The 22197-nt window shown below is 37.2% G+C and overlaps 1 protein-coding gene across 1 annotated transcript in view; it reads left to right on the top strand.

The window, feature by feature from the left end:
- The first annotated feature begins 10894 nt into the window (after positions 1 to 10894).
- LOC129243525 (zwei Ig domain protein zig-8) overlaps positions 10895 to 22197 on the top strand; it is a 197039-nt gene continuing 185736 nt past the window's right edge. Inside the window, exons 1-2 of the mRNA XM_054880597.1 lie at positions 10895 to 10955; positions 11472 to 11629. Of these exons, the coding sequence (XP_054736572.1) occupies positions 10895 to 10955; positions 11472 to 11629 (219 nt within the window). The remainder of the gene's footprint in view (positions 10956 to 11471; positions 11630 to 22197) is intronic.

The raw sequence follows: 22197 nt of genomic DNA, 5'->3' as shown, positions 1-22197 counted from the left end.
TTAATAGAAGGAGATATTTTAAATTTTTTTTGTACTAAAATTTTATTTAAATTCTTTTAAATTAAATTTTTTAATGACACATTTTTATGAAATTTTTTGTTTTAGTCTTAAAGTGTTCCCCATAAAAAGGATAACCATTGATAAGACTTCTTTGTGGGACATTAAAGTTTATCCGCTCAAGTAAAGCTGGACAGTCGACGATGCCATTAACAACACTGAAAATAAACGAAAGTGAAAGGCCTGTCCCTCTCTTTTCTAGAGATCCTAAATTAGTTAGGTTTAGTTGGTGAAGCTCCCTGACCACTGCAGTATTTTTCAAGCAGAACTCGTTGCGGTAGGAAAGGTTGCAGAAATAGCACTGGCAAGGACATCGAGCAACTCCAACATAAATATTTACGTTGACAGTCAAGCGGCAATAAAAGCAATAAACTCATATGAAATTTCGTCTAAAAACGATCTTAGGACCAGGGAAGCCATAGAGAGACTTGCCGCAGACAGACGGTTGCACATCTATTGGGTACCCGGACATAAGGGCATTGCAGGAAACGAAATTGTAGATAGGATTGCCAAAAGCGCTCTTTACATACAATTCGAACAAGAAAACGACACACTGAAACCTTTAAATGCGGTATACAATACCATCGCTGCAGACATGGAAACACGGATAGACAGGAGGTGGTATAATCTAGCCACTTGCAAAAGTGCGAAAATCTTGTGTACTCAGAATGCAGATAAATACGCCAGATGCGTACTAGTTCCCATCTAGAAAGGAAAGCAGATCTATCGTAGGTAAACTGACAGGCCACAATTAGTTGGCGGCGCACGCATACAAGATGGGAATTGCAAGCAGTGATAGCTGCAGATTTGGCAATGAACTAGAAGAGAGAGAAGGAATAATGAATTGGATTAGCATCTCTATGTGCAACTTACATAAAGAGCGATGGTCCAGATGGTTTAAAAGTATTTTGTGACAAGATTCAACCCCTTCTATGTTCTTGCCCTGCATTAGCTAGAACCCGAATGAAATGTTTAGGAGCTCTAATAGAGGTTCGGACGTCTCTCGGGGCTAGAGCTTCAAAGCTTACTAAGATTCGCAAAAGGCGCAGACGTATTACAAGATGTCTACTACAAGGAAACGTAAGGGTCGGTACCACTAAGGATCAATATGTCTATGTGATGGCTTTCAGTCAACCAGTAAGTCAACCTAACCTATCCTAGCCTTGCCATTTTTAGTTTGATTTTCATATAAATATAATATAGTATATATAATCATATAATTACATGCAACAATTTTTTCTATTAAAATATTAAAAAATGGCATATAATTTGCTTTGTAGCGCCATCAATGGGTTCTTTGAATAAAAATTAGGTATCAGAAATAAATTCTTCTTACGAAAAAATCTCCAAGTACAAGTTTTTATTTAAAAAATATGTACATAAATCCTCATATTAACTTCATGTGAACTAGAAATATCTTCTTTTGAAATTTGTGGTGCTTGAAATTAACTTGAGAGCTATGTACAAGTGGAGTTTTTTAAGTAGAATTTCAAAAAGAGTCCGCAACTGCTGGGAACGATGTCGAACAAAAAAAATTACCCGCCCTAACATGCATGCCTGTATATACATATGTATGTAAATTTCTTTGAGGCGGGTGTGCGCACTGAATGAAACACATACACCTACATCTACATCCATATTTACGTGCGCGTATGCGTAGAGCAGCAACTGCTTTCAAAAAGAAATAAATAATCTACATTTTTATTTTATGATCGCAACTTTCACCGACACAGGGGGGTTACAAGAAGCTGCGGGGGTTACTCGTGTGCTGTAGAAGTGAACTGGAAGAGCGCATAAAAATGCGCGAATTTTGAAATTTCATTGCTGCTATGTGACGGAGAGGTTACATTTGTGACTCACTCATTTACACATGCAAATATGCTTGTACCCTGCAGGGATGGACAATTTTTAATTCAGTTATTGGTAAATAATAAAAGAAAACATACTGGTGCCTTTTTGACTGGAATAGTGCCAGTAAAAAAAAAGCTTTAAAAACGTCAAAGGAAATAATTATTTCACATCATTTATTATCATCACTTATTTATTAGTTTTAATAATCTGCAGTATAAATTAACTTAGAGACTAGACAAAAATGTTAAGAAAAACAAGCCAAATTTGGCGACTAAAAATTAGCAGTCACCGTAAATTCAATATTAAGTAACTAAATTTAAATTGTTTACAAAATTAGATTTTGATAAAGCCAAATCCAGTAGGCTGAGATTGGATAATGAATTATAGTCTCCAAGTGCGCGAGTAAGAGGTGCTTTACTTGCAAATTTAGTCTTAAAGCTTTCGCCATAAAAAGGGTAAACATGTGAAGACTTCTTTCTGGAACATTAAAGCGTAGCTTTTCACTTGCCATTTTTTTTTTAATTTTTTACTTCTACTAAAATTTTAAATTAAAAAGTTTTATTAATCAGTTTGAAAATTTGAAATGCAAATTTTTTATTGAATAAATTTAAAAAAAATGTATTACACACAAATTTAATTAAAATCTTTTTTTTGTTATTAAAATTTTTTTTATATTCATTTTTTTTTATTTATTTTTAGTTTTAATAATTTTTTTCTTTTAATAGAATGAAATATTAAAATTTTTTTTGTACTTAAGTTTTTTTTAACATTCTTTTTAATTAAATTTTTTAACAACATATTTTTATTCAATTTATTGCTTTAATAGAGTTAAATATTTTTTTTTAATTTTTTTCTTTATTTCTAACTGCTTTCAAGCGATTTTTAAATTTTATTCCAGAAAAATTAAAAAATAGTAGGTATTTTTTGTAATATATTTGTTTTCATTTTTTGTTTTAATAAAATTCTTTTAATTAAAAAACTTCATTAAAAACAAAGAATAAAAAAGTTTTATAATAAGTTTAAAAACACGTAAAAATTTCAAGTGCAACTTTTTTATTAAATAATATAAATTAAAAAAAATTTTATTCCAAAAAAATTTAATTAAAAAAAGTTTTTTTAATAAATTTGATTTTAATTATTATTTTTTATTAAATAAATTAAGAAAAAAATTTATTACAAAAAATTTAATTAAATTTATTTTTTTTTACTAAATAATGTGTTTCCACATTTTTAAATTATCATGCAATATTCACTATTTTCATGCAATATTCATTATTTTGCGCTCACTCGAATCAATTTTGCTCCCCATGTATTCGAAAAAAATTCCCTTCACCAACCGAACACATACTAAATACTAATTCGGTATTTGGCTAGCTACAATTTCATTTTATTCCTAAAGTGAAAACCTAAAATTTTGTTTCCTTGATAGTTTTTTTAAAGCATTTGCCTTAATTTTTTAGGGTCTACTTTTAGTGTAAGTTTGAACCAGTTCTTAAATGTTTGCTTCGATTACTGTGCCCGAAAAAGTTTGTTTAATGAAAATTTTGTACAAACATTTAATATGAAATAAAATAGTCAAAAAAGCTAGTTACTAACATTCAACTCTTAGTATTCTATATTAATTCACGACTCTTTCCCTGCAGGGTCACACAAATGTGTAGGAGGCTATACTTATGCATGCAAAGCGGTTTTTTGATCACTTCAGCTTGATAAGACAAAGGCAAATACTTTATTTATAACTCCAAACTAATCCATTTGGTTTTGGTTTAGATTTCTTTTGCAATTTTCTTCCCACAACATCCTTGAAAATATTCATCAAATAATAGAAAATGCTAAATTTGCTCCTACATTTATTTGTATGCGTACACATTTTTTTCATATAGGTTCAAAAATGTATTCTACGCAGAAGTAAGAATAAAATGCTTTTGATCGAGAAGTGGTGAAAGTAGAAGCATAAATTTGTGCCGGGATTTAGTTCGAATAAAAGTATTTTTTTGAGGCTAAGAATAAGTAAAGAATATCATGAACTGCATGGGGTCTTTAGAATTTTCTGTAATTTGGCAGTTTTTCGTAACTTGGAAGTTTTGAAAATTGTTTATGCTACTCCATTGCAATATTCAACTTTCTACTAACCATTTTTTTTAAATTAACATTTTTAATAAAATTTTAATAATTAAACAATTAACCCGCCATTTTTTAAACATTCACATTTTCAATAAAATTTTAATGTATTAATATTACAATAAAAACTAAATTTTTTTTTACATCTTAAAAATTTTGATTAAATAAATTAAAAAAAAACTAACATTTTATATAAAAAAAGTTTTTTAATAAGTTTAAAATAATTAAAATTTTAAATCCAAATGTTTTATGTAACAAATTTAAATAAATTTAATTAAATTTTTTTTTTAATTTTCAATAATGTTTTTTTTGAATAAAATTTTAACAATTAAACTTTTTACTCGCCATTTTTTAAAAATTAACTTTTTTAATAAAATTATAATGTGCTGATCTTAAAAAATTAAAATTTTTTTTAAATCTTAAAATTTTTTTTTTAATAATAATACAATTAATTAATAATACAGTTGTATTAATAAGTTTAAGACAATTAAAATTTTAAATGCAAATTTTTATTAAATAAATTTAAAAAAATTTTTATAAAAAAAAATTTTATTAAAAAAAAAATTATTTTAAATTTTGTTACAAAAAAAGTGTTATTAATAAATTTAAAACAATTAAAAATTTTAAATGCAATTTTTTTATTAAATAAATTTAAAAAAATTGTATTGAAAAAAATTTGATTACAAAAAAATTTAATTAAAAAAGCTCTTTTTAAATTTTATTACAAAAATATTTTATTACAAAAAATTTATTTTAAAAAAATTTTATAATAATTTATTTTAATTCTTAATAAATTTTTGATTTAATAGAATGAAACATTTTAAATTTTATTTGTAAATTTTATTTAAAAGTTTTTTTAAATAAATTTTTTTAATGACATTTTTTATTAAATTTTTGGTGTTACGATAATAGAATTAAATATTTTTTTTTTAATTTTTTTCTTTATTTTTAACTGCTATGAACAGATTTTTTACTTTTATTACAAAAAAAAAAAAAATAAAAAAAGTTTTATAAAAAAGTTTAAAACACTTCAAAATTCGAAATTCAATTATTTTATTAAATACATTTTAAAAAATTTTATTACGAAAATATTTAATTAAAATAATTTGTTTAATAAAATTTTATAATTTATTTTTGTTTTTAATAAATTTGTGGTTTAAAAAATTCTTTTTATATCAAAAAATTTTTTTTATATTATTACTTCTAATATAGCGATCACAAGAGCAAAAACTTTTTTTCACTTCGCTAATACTAAATTCCCATACGTTCGTCTGATTTTATGTTATATAATTCTCATTTTCTATAAGCTTGTCAATTCCAAAACTCGCACCTAACTCTGATTAAATTTTATTGAAATGTGGGCTTGTACATGCAGCACGCTCCAGTCTGAATTCCCTCAATTCCCTCGTTTCCTCAATTTTAAAAATAACGTACTAAGAAAAGTGCGAGTGAAGAGCGAATTTATAATAGTTTTTCTTTATATCCTTTCTACTATCAACAGGAGTTGTATTTTCCCAAATTTTATACTTTCTATCTTCATTGCAACAATAGCCCAATAGCCAATAGCAACAATTTCTTTCTTTCAAACAGTCATCGAGAAATGTTCTGAGCATCAAATGGATGGTTATTTGAACAATATTTCATAAATGTAAAATCCGAGACAAGCTAACCAGAATAGTGATAATGACTTTGAAAGAAACTGAAAAGCGATGATATAACGCAATAAATTTAAATGCTTCAGAATTTCAACCCGAGTAAGATAAGGAGATATGCTTTTTGATACACAATCTTAGACCTTATGATATGCTGTGACATCGATGGAGTAAGTGACGTAAAAAGGACTGGACAGAACTATCCAAATATTTGCATACGCGGGTGATATAGCAATTGTCAGCTAAAACATCCACGTACTATCCAAAACCTGCACTGATACTGAAATTGCAGCTGCTAACATTGAATCCAAAATAAAGGAAGATAAGACGAAATATACATCAGACAAACTGAAAAATGGCGATTTTCTTTGAAATCGTGGAATCTTTTACGTACTTAGGCTACAAACTGAGTAGAGGCAACATAACAAGCAACAATCAATTCAACAAATCGATGGTGAAATTGATCCACCCTAAGCTATTTACATTTGTATGCATGTATATATGCAAATAAATTAGGACGTACAACATTTACACACACACACTCATACATATTTGTGGCAATATTTTGTAAATCTGAACCAAACAACCGCTGGCATATGCAAATTTTGCCATTTTCTCAACTTTGCTTACGCAACACTCTAAAATATTGTGTCCCCACATATTTATTGCCTTTATTGCTTTTTATCTATGCTACTAAGTAAATATTTTTAGTAAACTTACATCATTTTGCTTTATTTGCCATTTATTCGGCTCTCTAGGGGCTAACGTATTTATTAATGTGTTTGTTTATTTATTTTTTGTTTTTGGTTTTTACAAATGTCGCCAAAATTCTGAATAAATACTCGTAAAAGTAAAACTTTCGCTTCTATACTACACGCAAAGGCAATAACTGCATGCAAATGTGTTTTTATACACTCATTAATACATATACATACATACATACATACATACATACATATACATATATTCCTTTCAGTAGGCGTCAGCATGGAAAGACTGCAGAAAGCATTGGTTCCTCGTTTAGTACCAGTACTCACCTAGTCTACGCCTTACTTCGTTAATTAATTTAACAAAGGCATGTCCTCAGATGAGAGGTTAAGGTTTTAAGAGGTTAAACTCAAAATGTCAGGAACATCATCAAACGTGCGTCGCACCAGTGGTATGTGGGGCATGCTACTACTAACACTATAACAACCCTTCTTGTCGGCTGAATTCCACCCTGGGACCGTGGTAACATTTCGCCAAAGTGGAGCCGCGTTTATGTCTATTGGCACAACAGATACCTGAGTCCAGGTTCCTCTTACATGGGCGTATGGAGGTTATGTGCTATCGAAAGTATCCATTGCTTCCACTTCAGTGGAAGTGGTTCTGCAGCAAATGGAACATCGGAAAAGGTGTCGTAAGTATTACGATGTCTGTGATTTGTCGTCAGTTCGTAGACAGTCTGGCTCTAGTCAAAAGCTGCTGCTGAATTCTTCGCTGCGTGTTGCGTTGGCACTCTGTGCGTTGAAGATATAGCCCTATCATTGTTGCAAAATTTGCTACTGCATTCCAGCAAGTATTTGATGCGATCATCTTGGTGATTAGATTTTCCGGGCACAGCTGACCACCCAGAAGAGCTTCAAGCGTTAGGCGCTCCTCTCTGAAACGATCGCAGTAGAAGAAACGTGTTCCGTACTTTCTATCGCGTTATTGCAGTTTAGGCAGAACGGGGTATCCTCCAGATTAAATTGATGGAGGTACTCCAAAAAACAACCGTGGCCACTCAGTATTTATGTGAGATAGTAGTCAACGTCTCCGTGTTTTCTGGTCACCTATTGGCTAATATTTGAGATAAGCCTATGATTCCAACGTCCGTTAGTTAACGAATCCCATCTGCTTTGCCATTTTTCTATCGAATGCAGTCGCTCTTCAGCTTTTTCTTCTAATGACTGCTTAGCCCGTCGCCTGCCATAGAGATGGCTAAATGCCTTTGCCTGAATATCAGCTGGTAGTTTGCGCGCAATAACGCCTATTGCGTCTCTTGAGACCGTTCTGAATCCACAAGCCACCCTTATTGGACTTCGGCGAAGTAAGAAATAAGATGCTCAGGCATGATTCTTAGCAATACCAATGAGGTGTGAATTCATGAGTGAATTGATTTTGAAATGTGGATACTGAGCTTGCAGAATTTTAAATTTGATTTTGCGATTTTTCACTAAGTGTTTCTTATTAAACATCACTAAAAACCAAATTTGTATATGGAAATTATTCGGTCTATTATTTTTGAGACTACGCCTTTTTAGCTCAACCTTGATAAAACGCTTACCAGGAACTCTCATCCTGAGGAAGTGGCTGCAAAAGCCACAAGCGCTTTCTTTGCCTGCACAAAGCTTTTTGGAAAACCATGGGCACTGAGCCCAGGAATGACTTACTCACCGTTCACTACGGTTGTTAAACCTATTTATAGTCACTTATGCTTCCCTAACATGCTGGCCTAAAGTTAAGCAACGAACGGCGGTAAATGAACTCAACCAATTGTACCGCCTCGTTTGTGTCGCTATAACAGCAGCAGTGGAAACATGCCCAGCTGGCGAATTAGGTGAGCTCCTATGCATACCAGCGCTTCCCATCTTAACTGAAAAATAAGCACGTTTGAGTACCTTATGTTTAAAAGGCTACTCCAACCTAAAAAGTGGAGATATGAAAGGACATTTGAAGATCTTAGAAGACTTTAAACATACTTTTATTCTTTATAGAGTGGATGCATTAGCTAGCAAACCCATTCTCTTCAAGAACTTTCAAGTTCTTAGTGATGAACGTACGATCTGGAAAAATAAATCTATCACCTTCAAATCTATATCCTTGATATGGTATACTGATGGATCGAAATTAGAAGATAGTGGAGTACAAGAACGTCAAATATTCTAAAAATAAAATAATTCAATAAACTCAGCAGAGAGGTCAACATAACAAAATATCGATTCCAAACACTACCAGTTAAGTTTTTTGTTTGTTTTTTGATTGTAATCCCGTCTCAGGAGCATAGGGCCACCACCAGACTCTTCCATCGTACACGGTTCTGTCCCTGTGTTTCTGCACCGTCCCATGAGATGTCGGCATCTGCTAGTTCGCGCAACATCGACCTTCTCCGAGTGTATTTTAGTCGCCCACGACCTCTGCTCCGTTGTGGATTCCAGACCAGTGCCATTCTCGTGATGCTATCTGGTGGTTTTCTCAATGTCTGACCTATCCATCGCCACTTTCTGCATTTGATTTGCCTAAGGCTGATTTTTTCTTTCGTTAATTTCCACAGTGCAAGCTCAAGGATATCGAGACGAGCAAGCTGATTTCCGCCCTCACCGAAGCTGTGTTGACCAAGCCAATACACTTCGGATTATATTACAGTAGAACAATCAGTAAGAAGACGCATTCGACACTATCGAACGAGACGTAATATGGCTTCCACTGAGTAGAAACGGAGTTCCCGCCAGGATAATCCGTCCTATACGAGAACTCCGAACTGGCAGTGCTTCACAAAGGCGATATCAGCAATTCATTCACTACTGACGCAGGCTTAAGGCAAGGTTGTCCCCTGTCGTCCCTTCTCTTCGCCATCGTCCTTGATGGCGTCATGAGCCAACTGACCCTGCACAAAAAAGGCATGGTATAGAGTTTCGCCAGACATCTTGAGGGCCTGGACTTCACCGATGACATCTGCCTTCTCTCTCACAAACTCTCTGCAAGCAAAGGCGGACAAACTTGTCGCGCTTGCACGCACTGTCGGCCTGGCGGTCAACATCGCCAAGACCAAGGCCATCAGAGTTAACCACCATAACACAAGGCAGATATTGGTTGACGGATGTCCGGTGGAACTCGTCGAAAGCTTCTGCTATCTCGGCAGAATCATCACGGCAGATGGTGGAAAAGATGAAGATGTCAACTGCAGGCTGAACAAAACAGAGGCGATATTCCGCCGAATGCATACAGTGTGGGGGAGTTCGTAAATTTCCATGCGCACTAAACAGTTTAGTAACTGGCATAATCTGGGCAATCGGAAAAGATCGGATGAACATTTTTTCGCAGTCAAAAGACCCTGTATATGTACACGCCTAACCCTGTATATATTCTTTTATTGACTGATGTTCAAGGCCGCTTGAGGCATTGGCGTTGAGAAGTTGCATGGCTTTGCGGAGCTGCATTTTCGCCTAGCCGACTATCTCCGTTCCCGCTATCGTTTTTATAATGCAGAATAAAAATAAAATTTTCTCTCATATATATATAAATATATATATATGTATGCGTTATTCCCAATCAGAAATGTGTCAGATGACATTTTTTTTAATTCTCTCCATTGTGTAAAAATATGTCCCAGATATTATTTTTAAAATAAATAAAAAAAAGTCACCCTTCTGTTTATAGTCACTGGTATGCATGAATATAATAGACTCATATGCGTGTATGGCTGAAAGTGAAATCATATTTATTCTTTCCATTTGGTAATCATGCGAACTTCGATTGTCTGCACATTTATTCCCTTTTTTTTGTGTGTTTTTGTGTGGCATTTCGCAACTCTCTCACGTAGGTGGCATTCAAGTGGCTGGTTAAAGAGCTGTTCAGCCACTGTTGTTGTTGAGTTGTTCATTCACATTCACCAATACCGCAACCTTGTGTTGTTGTTGTTTGTATTTGGCATAAACGAGCTTCTTTAATGTATCCGTCGTTCGTTCGCCACTCATCTTGATTGCCACTTGAAAATCCATGCGAACGCGCAAAAGAAACGAAAAACGTGGAAAGTATTTATGTAACGTAAGCTGCTCGACCGGCGGTGCGTGGCTATTAGAGGGCGTTATCATGATGCAGAAAAGTTTTCACATGCTTGTAGTGCTCCTGTGGGTATTTTCATCAAACAAATTTTCGGCGCTTTCACGGAAATCCATATAAATTCGGAAAATGTGAAACCTTTTTGCAAAAACTGTTGTTTTCCACGGCCACCGGCACTCTCTCACTTTCATCAGCTTAAAATTCAACCGCCGCTAAAGACTTTTTGTATACGCGTTTTTTTGATTTTTTATCGGCGCTTTATTCTGTTGGCTTTGACTGCCATTGAGTTGCGCATCCGACGTGGTGTTCCTTTTGGTGGCGCTTACGCTTAAGGTAAGTGGCACTGAAGTGAGATGGCAATAAATAAAGAAAGCCGCAAGAAATTATTGAAAGAAATAAAAAAATAAAAAATGATCAAACAAAAGGAGCAATTTTTCATTTCTAAAAACATCCTTCCCGTCAGCAAAGCAAGTGAAAAACGCCACACTTTTTATATGCGTGTGTTTGTGTGTGTGTGTGCGTGCAAGTTGCTGGTTTTTCTGCTTGTTGGCATTTCAATCGTAAAAAGGATTTTTTGTTAAGGCTTTATAATGATTTCCGTTGCTTACTCGCGCTTGTGGGGATGCGTTGGCTTAGACCGAATTAAGGCGTAGAATATTATTAATAAAGCAAATGAAAAAGGAGAATAAGCAAAGTCAAAAAACAAAAAAAAAAAAAAAAATTTAGCTGACTTTAACGCAAGTGAACAAATATCTACACTTAAAAAAAAAATTATAAAAATAATAATAAATCTAAGCAAATTGAGGTGCTGCAGCGCTGAAGCTAGAAATTTTTTTATTTCAAAATTTCGTGGCAGCCTTTTTATTAGAATAATTTTTGCTCCCACTAAAGTATGGGACACCGAAATTCTTTCTTATAAATTATACATTTTCGCAGTCACTCTTTCTACGAATTTAATTTGTATTTTTCCTTTTCTTTTGCCTGCAGAATCGCTGAGCTCATATTCGACCACAACTTCAACGACGACGGTGTCGCCGACGAATCTACTGCCCTACTTCGACTTCGATGTGCCGCGCAATTTGACCGTGACATTGGGTCAGACGGGATTCCTGCATTGTCGCGTCGAGCGATTGGGCGATAAAGATGTGAGTATTTGTAAAAAATTAAAAACAAAAAAAACTATGTATGCACAAGCACAAGATAAAGTGCGCCATCACGAGTCTAAAGGGGAATTTCGGGTGAAAGGAGGTTGTTAAAATAATATGGCACAATTATCTTGAAAATAATGGAGTTTTGCTGAATTGTTGATAGCTCGGCGGCATGCTAATTGCGATGCATATATTTGGCTCATTGCAGTGGGGCAGCGCAAATTTTTTGTTCTTAGTGAAAGTCAACTTTAATTTCTATGCGAGATTAGGTTAGGCTGAATGAGGAGAAAGTGGCGGCTAAAACTCGTACAGTGTAAAAGCATTGAAGGCAAAATAAAAAAATATATATGTATGTATAAGAGAGGAAGGTGGAAGGTAACGGTGGCTTTTTTTAAGGTTTGGGTTACTTCAAATTGGCAACACTGGTATTTGATTGACAGCTGATTTGATAGTTATCGGGTCAGGTTGAGGTATGTTTGAATGAAAGTGTATTGAATAAGGTGTAATTGACAATAACGCCAATAGGTATTCCAATTTAAGAGAAAATATTTTCAAATGAGTAAAGACTTTTTCAATTTGCTACTTTATAAGGTGGCGCAAAATTAATCATCCAATTTTTTTTTTTTTGTTTTATTAAGGGGTTAGGGGTAGTCAGAGGCACGCAAAAATTATGATTTTCAATAACTTTTTTTCCAAGTCAATTGCTTTATTTTACAAAAATAATAACTTGGCATTAATGTATCATGTTTAGACTTGACTTTAGCAAAATTTCAAAAAAAATTAATAATTGCAAAAGTTATCGCTGTTTGTGTGGAGCCACCGTTTCTCCAGAAGTCCCTTGCGGTGATCGTCACCAGTCCTTGGAGATTCATCTAAAATCAATCGGACAAGAGAAATTAGTTTTATTAATAGACTAGCAAACCCGGCGAACTCCGTTTCGCCACCAGATGGCTTCGTTTTTTGTAACATTTCGTTTAGGGATTGTTTTATATTTGAAAAGGAAAAATTTTATTTTACACACACGTTAACACAAGCAAATTCAAATTATGCAATATCATCATAGCTGAACCAACTTCGAGTTGCAAGTTATATATATATATATTTGGCGCGTACACACTTTTTGGGTGTTTGGCCGAGCTCCTCCTCCTATTTGTGGTGTGTGTCTTGATGTTGTTCCACAAATGGAGGGACCTACAGTTTCAAGCCGACTCCGAACGGCAGATATTTTTATGAGAAGCTTTTTAATAGCAGAAATACACTCGGAGGTTTGCCATTGCCTGCCGATCGGTCGCCCCCGATATTAGAAAAAACTTTTTCTTAATTTTGATCTTTCACCGAGATTCGAACTCACGTTCTCTCTCTGAATTCCGAATGGTAGTCACGAACCAACCCATTCGGCCACGGCGGCCGCCAAGTTGCAAGTTATGTGGTGGAAATTCTTGTAACTCCAGAAAGTTCAAAAACTCCGTTGGATAATTTACTACATCATCGGAATTTGTTATGAAATCAGTGGATTTGTATGTCACCAGTGCGTGTACATCATTATTCTTTGTGGGGAGAATTGCTCGTTGACATAACCAAGCATAATTCTGATAATTCTCACGGGAAAACATTTTCAATAAGAGCTAATTGAGAGTCTACAAATCGGCAAAAGTCGTTGGTAAGAGTAATTAATCCAGCTGTCGCATCAACTGGGACTTTTCCCTTTCCAACAGCTAATAATTGTTTGGAAAATTGTGCAGCACTTTGATAATTTTGAAGTTGAACTCTCATATTAGTGGTTAGCGATAATGTTTTTACGTTATTCCACAAAGGTAATGCCTTCAGGCAAGCATTCATTTGATCTGCAGGCGTTCCACGCGGAATTACTGGCAACGTCTTCCTGAAATCGCCTTCCAACAATATCATCAAGCCGCCAAAGATGTTGTTATTTCGCCGAAGATCCTTCAGTGTGAAGTTATGTGCTTCAAGTGATTTCTTATGTGCCATTGTGCACTCATCCCAAACAATGAGGTTGCATTGCATCAACAATTGCACTGGATATGGAAATATTGCATGTTGGAGTATCAATTGTGTTTAAATTGAGTGGCAACTTAAGCGCAGAATGTGCAGTACGATCGCCATTTAGAAGAGTCGCCTCAATTTCACAGTGAACACAATACCGGTTTTAAGTTAGCGTTTGAAAGAACGTGCACATAATAAATGTCATATGAAATTAACTGAGCATAGTACATGCTAAAAGCCTCACGGAGCCCGAGACCTTTCCAACGAATGCAAAACCGTAGAAATCGGTTCGTGCGTTCTGGAGTTATAGCGTCAGGAAGGAACACCCAACTTATTTTTACAATATAGATAATCTTGTGCCTGATCGAAGCTTTTTTTCATAATCAACAATATGGTGGTCTCAGGGAATGTTTTTCGGAATTTTGAGAAAAAAAAACCGAAAATTAATTGTCAAAAAAAAAATAGAAATTTTTGAAAAAAAAATCCTTCGATCAGCCACGAGTTTTTATGTTTTTAAAAAGCAATATAAATTTTATTGAAATCTACCAAGTGGTTTTTAAGTTGCAGTGATCACCAGTTCAAAAAATACAGTTTTGAGAAAAACGCATTTAAAGTTTTGCTATCGAGCTCCAGAGCTCCGGAGCGCCCGAGCGCCCTTGTTAATTGTTGAATAACTCAAAAATTATTTGCCGGATTCACTTCAAATTTTCACACAATATTTTTAAAGTATTCTACTTTAATAAAATGCAAAAAGAAAAATCCAATTTTTTGAAAAATTTGACTAATCGGTTTCAGGGTTTTCAATTAGCTATCTCTCTCTAAATAAAGGTAAAAACACATTTGCATCTAAGCTGCTCATTGATATCTACATAGATTTTTTGCGCCGCAAAAAAGCAAAGTTGGTAGTAATTTTTCACGCTTATCTAAATTTTATTTAGTTTTTTCTTTTATTGACTATGACATTGCTGTTGCAAGTCAGCGATATGAAAAGCTTTATTTTTGATGAGACATTTTCTTCATATCACAAACGTAATAGGAGCTTACCACAATCGGACAGACAATCCAACGCAACTAAACCTTCGAACTTTTGCATGCCGTACCTTGACAAGCCTTGACAAAGATTTATTCTATGCTTAGCATACAAAAAAAATACACAAGAATATAGAAAACTTCCACTTTTAGCAGCTAATAAATCCGTGGCGACCCCAAACAAACGCCACAATTCATTACATTGCTCTTTTGAGTTCTTAATTTGATTGCTATTTTGCTGTATTTTGGCTACTGCTGCATATTTTGCTACCACTTCTATTAAAGACTAACAACTTTAAGCAATCAGATTTTTAATTCAATATAAATAAGTGCTACATACATACATATTCAGCTATCGCTCTCGCCATTCATCTTTTATACAAATTTTGTCAATGTCCTTGACTACGTTTCGCCTCGTTTCGTTTCGTTTCGCTTCGTTGCCGTTGCCGTTGACGTTGACATGTTGAAAGGGTGCAAGTTAAGCATCGCTCATGCATCACATTTGATTACAGCCTCAACTTAATTTCTCTCATTAAATCAACAGAATCCGTATCGCCTCTGTTGCTTTCAGTATCACTTCAATCAATGTCCTGAGTGCTTATACTTTTTGCTTTCAACTGATCCATCTTGCCGTCTTGTCTGGTACGTTTGTATGTGTGTATGTATGTATTTTGGCTGCGGGTGTACTTTGGCTGTTATTTTCTTAATTTTTTTTTTATATTTCTTATTTATGCTCTCTTTTGCTTTCTATGATTACCATCGGAATGAACGTTCAACATCATCAGGCTTTATCTTAACTGGTCACGCACTGGAGCGTTTAATGCTATGTACCCACGGCACGTAATTCGCTAAGTAATTCGCGAATTACCCTCTGTTGCCACGGCGCATTCGCAATTCACTTTGGCATCTTTTTATTATTATTTGTTGTGAATATCGGTGATGAGAAAACAAAAAGGAATTTAAAGCTAAAATTTTACTTAATTTATTCCTTCACTTTTGCAGTAATAAGATGAGTGGCAGCAAATAGCGGCAGTCCAGAAAAGGACCCTATTAGAAATATTGGATGAGAAGATAAATGAGTTTCTTAGCTGCCGCCGAATTAGCCACGTAGTATTGGGAATGGAAGAGGAGTTACAGAAACTATAATAGAATTTGATGTGCTCCAAAATTCTTGAGGTGTTCAGCAACTTCCCTGAAATAAGAATTTTGTTCACAATATCTGTTTTTGTGCTTAATATTAAAATCTTACTTTTTCTGATTATTTTCAACGCTCGCTTATTTATTTTATATTGGGTTGGGGAAAAAGTAATGTCGTATTTTGTCAATTGAGCGCGACATTTAAACATATCTTGCGTTGTACTTATTGCATCGGGTCACACTAAACGGCGATTCGAAGACAACAATCTGTACTACAAGTGTCTTTTTGACAGTGTTGTGATCGTAAGTTTCAGTCTTAAGTTATAGCGCGTCAAAGATGGAGTCCACCAAGCAAGAAATTCGTCATATTTTACGTTTTTACTACCTTAGAGGTAAAGAAGCAACGAAGGCGGCGGTAAAAATTTGTGAAATTTATGGGCCTGATACTGTAAAGATTCGCAGAGCATAGCGTTGGTTCGATCGATTTCGTTCTGGTGTAGTAGATGTCGAAGATGCACCCCGCACTGGTGGACCAATCGTCGTAGAGACTGATAAAATCGTTGAAATTATCCAAAGAGACCGGCATGTGAGCATTCGCTCGATTAGTCAGGAACTAGGTGTAGAATACAAAATCGTTTGGAACCATTTGCAGAAGATTGGATTCCAAAAAAAGCTGGATGTTTGGGTGCCAAACGTGTTGACGCAAAAAAATCTCTTGAAACGAATCAACGCTTGCGATTCTCGGCTAAAACGGAACGAACTTGAGCCATTTTTTAAGTGGATGGTGACTGGCGATGAAAAGTGTATCACGTACGACAACGCCAAGCGAAAAAGATCGTGGTCGAGAAGCGGCGAGCCGGCCCAAACCATCGCCAAGCCCGGATTGACCACCAGGAAGGTTTTGCTGTGTGTTTGGTGGGATTGGAATGGAATTATCCACTATGAGCTGTTCAATTATCGCCAGACCCTTAATTCGGTCCTCTACTCGGAGCAACTTGACCGTTTGAAGCAGGCGTTTGACCAGACGGGGTCAGAATTGGTCAATAGGAATGGTGTTGTGTTCCACCAGGACAACGCTCGTCCTCACACATCTTTGGTGACCCGCCCGAAGCTACGGGAGCTCGGATGGGATGTCCTATCGCACCCACCATATATTTCGAACCTGGCACCAAGTGACTATCATCTCTTCCGGTCCATGCAAAACACCCTTGGTGATACCAAGTGGGCCTCAAAAGAGGTTGGCGAAAACTGGTTGTCTGAGTTTTTGCAAATAAGGAGGGGGGATTTTATAAAGGGGGGATAAGGAATTTGCCTTCTAAATGGCAACAAGTTTGCGAACAAAACGGGGCATATTTGACTTGAATCGGCTAATTCTAAGTACGTTAAATAAAGCGTCAAATTTCGATCACAAATACGACATTTCTTTTTCCCCAACCCAATATTTAAATTTTGAATAAAACTTTGGAAAGGCAACGATGTGTGCGTAATTCGCAAGGTAATTGAAATTGAATTAGTTACAAATGAAGTAATTCGCTCTCAAAGTTTTGCATGTCCAACTAAGTAATTCGCCGTGTAATTGCTAAGTGCGCAATAGAGAGCGAATTGCGAATGGGAGTGTATCGTGTGAACATAGCATAAGTCCATCAACGTTTCGCGTGCTATGCAAGCATAAGTATTTATGCTGCGTATAAATAGATTAGGGCGCTTCCATATGCGTATGTACGTAAATATGTATGCAAATGTATGTACGCATACACACATATAGTCAAAGCCTTGCACATTGTTACACTTGTGTGCCTGGGAATTTTCGCCAGCCGTCCGATTCCACTACAAACATACATAGGTGTGCATCTTGTCAGCTCTTACGCCTATGCTAATATGTCAACATCACAATTACATTACGCCATGCGGAAATTCGCAAACAAATAACACTGAGCCACGCACTCAAACCCACGTACAAGTATGGCTGCTCAGTCTTCGGTGCGTGTTGCTCGGCTGTGAATGCTCAAATTGACAAGCAAAAGCGTTATCGCCTTTGGCAGCGAAGGACAAATTGCCGTCAAACATTTAGGGAGACATTGATGAGAAAGTATGCGGCACCTTTAAGGCTGTCGTAGATAAAAAACTCTGTGTCTCTACTATGTTTTCAGCTTTATTTTTTCTCTCCACGATTCTTTGCTATGGCCAAGGCCGTTGCTTCAAATAATGAAAGCATCGAAAGCAATCGCTCCAATGACTAATTTATGAGCCATCAATCACGAGGCATATCATTTGCTACACGGGCATGCACACCAGGCTTTATAGTGGTAGTGGTATATGGTAGTCTAGGTGCACAGGGAGATTCGATAAGGCATATTTTCTTTTAGACTAAAATGCAATAAATGTTGTCAAAATGTTTTTGGTTTAAATTCGTTTTTCGTGTTTTTTAATCTATGGTATTTAAGTATGAAACAAAATAGCCATTAAATGCTCTTTACGCCTCCCCTACCAACACTGGATGCGCATATCAAAATTTGTTGGTGACCTTTTGACACTGTTCGGGCTGGTTATTATAAAGGGTGGTTAAGATTCAAGGGCCGGTGTTGGTTTAAATAATATACAATTTATTTACGAAATTATTCTCATTTCTCTTTATTATGATAATATTGGTATAGCTCAATTGCGCATGAAACAAAATGTCGGCCAAATGGCCGCCACGGCCTCGGTGGCACACCTCCATCCGATGGTCACTTTTCCAATGACGCTGAGGCATAATTGAGGTTCTATGCAGTTAATGTGCCCAATTATCTCATCCTTTAGCTCTTGAATTGTTGCTGGCTTATCAACGTACACCTTTTCTTTCAAATAACCCCAAAGAAAGAAGTCCAACGGTGTCGTTGAGGTTTAGGTGCGATTCACATTCAACATCGGCCCTTAAAATTTAACCGCACTTTATAAAGAGATTTTGCATTGGACTCGTGATAACTTTGAATTAATGAGAGGTTCGAAATATCGCAGGTTTGAATTAACGTGAGTCGACTGTACTTGAATAATATTTACTTACTACCTCCAACTCTCAACCTCCGCGAGCTGTCCGTCAAGGCATTAAGTATGATAGCATTTTTTTTTCATTTCGTCGTTTGCCTGTGCACAGTGCCAGGTTTTGCCGACGCTGCTGTTCTGATTCTACATTTTTCATTTTTTCATTTTGTGCCCTCCACTTGATTGACAAACTCCCATGCCAGTAATCCCTGATTCCTCTTGTTAGCAAATCTTTGGCAATAAATTAAATTTTGAGTCGAAAATTTATTATCAAAATCAAGTAAAAGGAAAACAAATAAATTTCATTCTTCGCATTACATCTCACATTTCTCAAGGGCTACTGTTTCTCAAGGGGGGAAATCGTGAACAAAAATATTATTTAATTTACTCTCGAGTATCCTTAAGCGCCGTGAAATTATTAAAGAATTTGGGAGTGGGGAGCATTTTCTGCTGTTGACGTGTGACTAAGAGTGAAGGTTGTAAGTTGAGACTGAAGGGCATCTAATAACCGTTCGCTGTTAACTTTTTGTATGTACATACATACATACATATGTATATGTTAAGTGACATCAAGCAACTTCTTCTTAATTGGCGCGATAACCGCTTACGCGATTTTGGCCGAGTTTAACAAAGCGCGCCAGTCGTTTCTTTCTCGTGCTAACCGGCGCCAGTTGGACACACCAAGTGAAGCCAAGTCCTTCTCCACCTGATCTTTCCAACGCAGAGGAGGCCTTCCTCTTCCTCTGCTACCACCAGCTGGTACCGCATCGAATACTTTTAAAGCCGGAGCGTTTGTATCCATTCGGACGACATGACCCAGCCAACGAAGCCGCTGGATCTTTATTCGCTGCGCTATGTCTATGTCGCCGTAAAGCTCATACAGCTCATCGTTCCATCGCCTGCGATATTCGCCATTGCCAACGAGCAAAGGTCCAAAAGTCTTACGCAGAATCTTTCTCTCGAACACTCCAAGCGTCGCTTCATCGGATGTTGTCATCGTCCAAGCTTCTGCGCCATACGTTAGGACGGGCATGATGAGAGCCTTGTAGAGTGTTAGCTTTGTTCGTCGAGAGAGGACTTTACTGCTCAATTGCCTACTTAGTCCAAAGTAGCACTTGTTGGCAAGAGAGATTCTACGTTGGATTTCAAGGCTGACATTGTTATCGGTGTTAATGCTGGTTCCTAAATAAACGAAGTCTTTTACAACCTCGAAATTATAACTGTCTACAGTGACGTGGGTGCCGATACGCGAGTGCGCCGACTGTTTGTTTGAAGACAGGAGGTACTTCGTTTTGTCCTCGTTCACCACCAGACCCATTCGCTTTGCCTCTTTATCCAGTTTGGAGAAGGCAGAACTAACAGCGCGGTTGTTAAGGCCGATGATGTCGATATCATCGGCATACGCCAACAATTGTACGCTCTTATAAAAAATTGTGCCTGAGCGATTAAGTTCTGCGGCTCGTACGATGCTCTCCAACATCAGGTTAAAGAAGTCACACGACAGTGAGTCACCCTGTCTGAAACCTCGTTTGGTATCAAACGGCTCGGAGAGGTCCTTCCCAATTCTGACGGCGCTGCTGGTGTTGAGCAACGTCATCTTACATAGCCGTATTAGTTTTGCGGGGATACCAAATTCAGACATAGCGGCATACAGGTAACTCCTTTCCGTACTGTCGAATGCAGCTTTGAAGTCGACGAAAAGATGGTGTGTGTCGATTCTCCTTTCATGGGTCTTTTCCAAGATTTGGCGTATTGTGAATATTTGGTCGATGGTAGACTTTCCAGGTCTGAAGCCACACTGATAAGGTCCAATCAGTTGGTTGACGGTGGGCTTCAGCCTTTCACACAATACGCTCGCTAGGACCTTATAGGCGATATTTAGAAGACTAATCCCGCGGTAATTGGCACAAATTGCAGGATCGCCCTTCTTATGGATTGGGCAGAGCACACTTAAATTCCAATCGGCAGGCATGCTTTCATCCGACCATATTCTGCATAGGAGCTGATGCATGCACCTTACCAGCTCCTCGCCGCCATGTTTGAATAGCTCAGCCGGCAGTCCGTCGGCGCCCGCGGCTTTGTTGTTCTTTAGCCGTGCTATTGCTATTCTCACCTCGTCATGGTCGGGTAGCGGAACGACAATTCCGTCGTCATCGATTGGGGTATCGGGATCTTCACATTCTCTATGACATGCGCAGCTGTCACTGTTTAACAGGTTCGAGAAGTGTTCCCTCCATAATTTAAGATTGCTCTGTACGTCAGTCACCAGATCGCCGTCTTTGTTCTTACAGGAAAACGCCCCGGTCTTAAAACCTTCTGTAAGCCGCCGAACTTTTTGGTAAAATTTTCGGGCGTTGTTCCTGTTGGCCAGCATCTCAAGCTCTTCGCACTCACGTATTTCGGCCTCTCGTTTCTTCTGTCGGATAATACGTCTCTCTTCCTTTCTCAGCTCTCTGTAGCGATCCCACATGGCTCGCGTTGCGCCCGATCGCAGCGTGGCTCTATAGGCGGCATCTTTTCTTTCTGCGGCAGCATGACATTCCTCGTCGTACCAATTGTTTTTTCGGGCTCGCCGGAATCCAATTTCTTCTTCGGCGGCGGTACGTAGGGAACGAGAAATGTTGCTCCATTGCTCGCGCATGCCGGTTTGTTGGGCAGTGCTCTCCGAGAGCAGGAGTGAGAGTCGAGTGGCGAATCTTCTGGCTGTCTGTTGTGATTGCAGCTTTTCGATGTCGAACATTCTTTGCGCAGGTAGATGTACGTTTTTTGCTGCACAGAGGCGTGTGCGCAGCTTGGCTGCAACAAGGTAATGATCCGAGTCGATGTTGGGTCCTCGGATCGTACGTACATCTAATACACTAGAAGCGTGTCGTCCATCTATCACAACATGATCGATCTGGTTTCGCGTTTTCCGATCAGGAGACAGCCAGGTAGCTTGGTGTATCTTTTTATGCTGGAATCTGGTGCTGCAGACTACCATGTTTCGGGCCCCGGCGAAGTCGATCAGCCTCTGTCCGTTACCGGATGTTTCGTTGTGCAGGCTGAATTTTCCGACTGTAGGACCAAAAATTCCCTCCTTGCCCACCCTGGCGTTGAAGTCGCCAAGCACGATTTTTATGTCGTGGCGGGGGCAGCGCTCATAGGAGCGTTCCAAGCGCTCATAGAAGGAATCTTTGGTCGCATCGTCCTTCTCTTCCGTCGGGGCGTGGGCGCAAATTAGCGATATGTTGAAAAATCTGGCTTTGATGCGGATTGTTGCGAGACGCTCGTCCACCGGAGTGAACGACAGTACTTGGCGACGAAGTCTCTCTCCCACAACAAATCCGACACCGAATTTGCGCTCCTTTACATGGCAGCTGTAGTAGACGTCGCAA

Source organism: Anastrepha obliqua, chromosome 4 (genome assembly GCF_027943255.1).
Source record: "Anastrepha obliqua isolate idAnaObli1 chromosome 4, idAnaObli1_1.0, whole genome shotgun sequence".
In the NCBI taxonomy this organism is placed as follows: domain Eukaryota; kingdom Metazoa; phylum Arthropoda; class Insecta; order Diptera; family Tephritidae; genus Anastrepha; species Anastrepha obliqua.
This window is presented reverse-complemented; position numbering and strand designations above follow the sequence as displayed.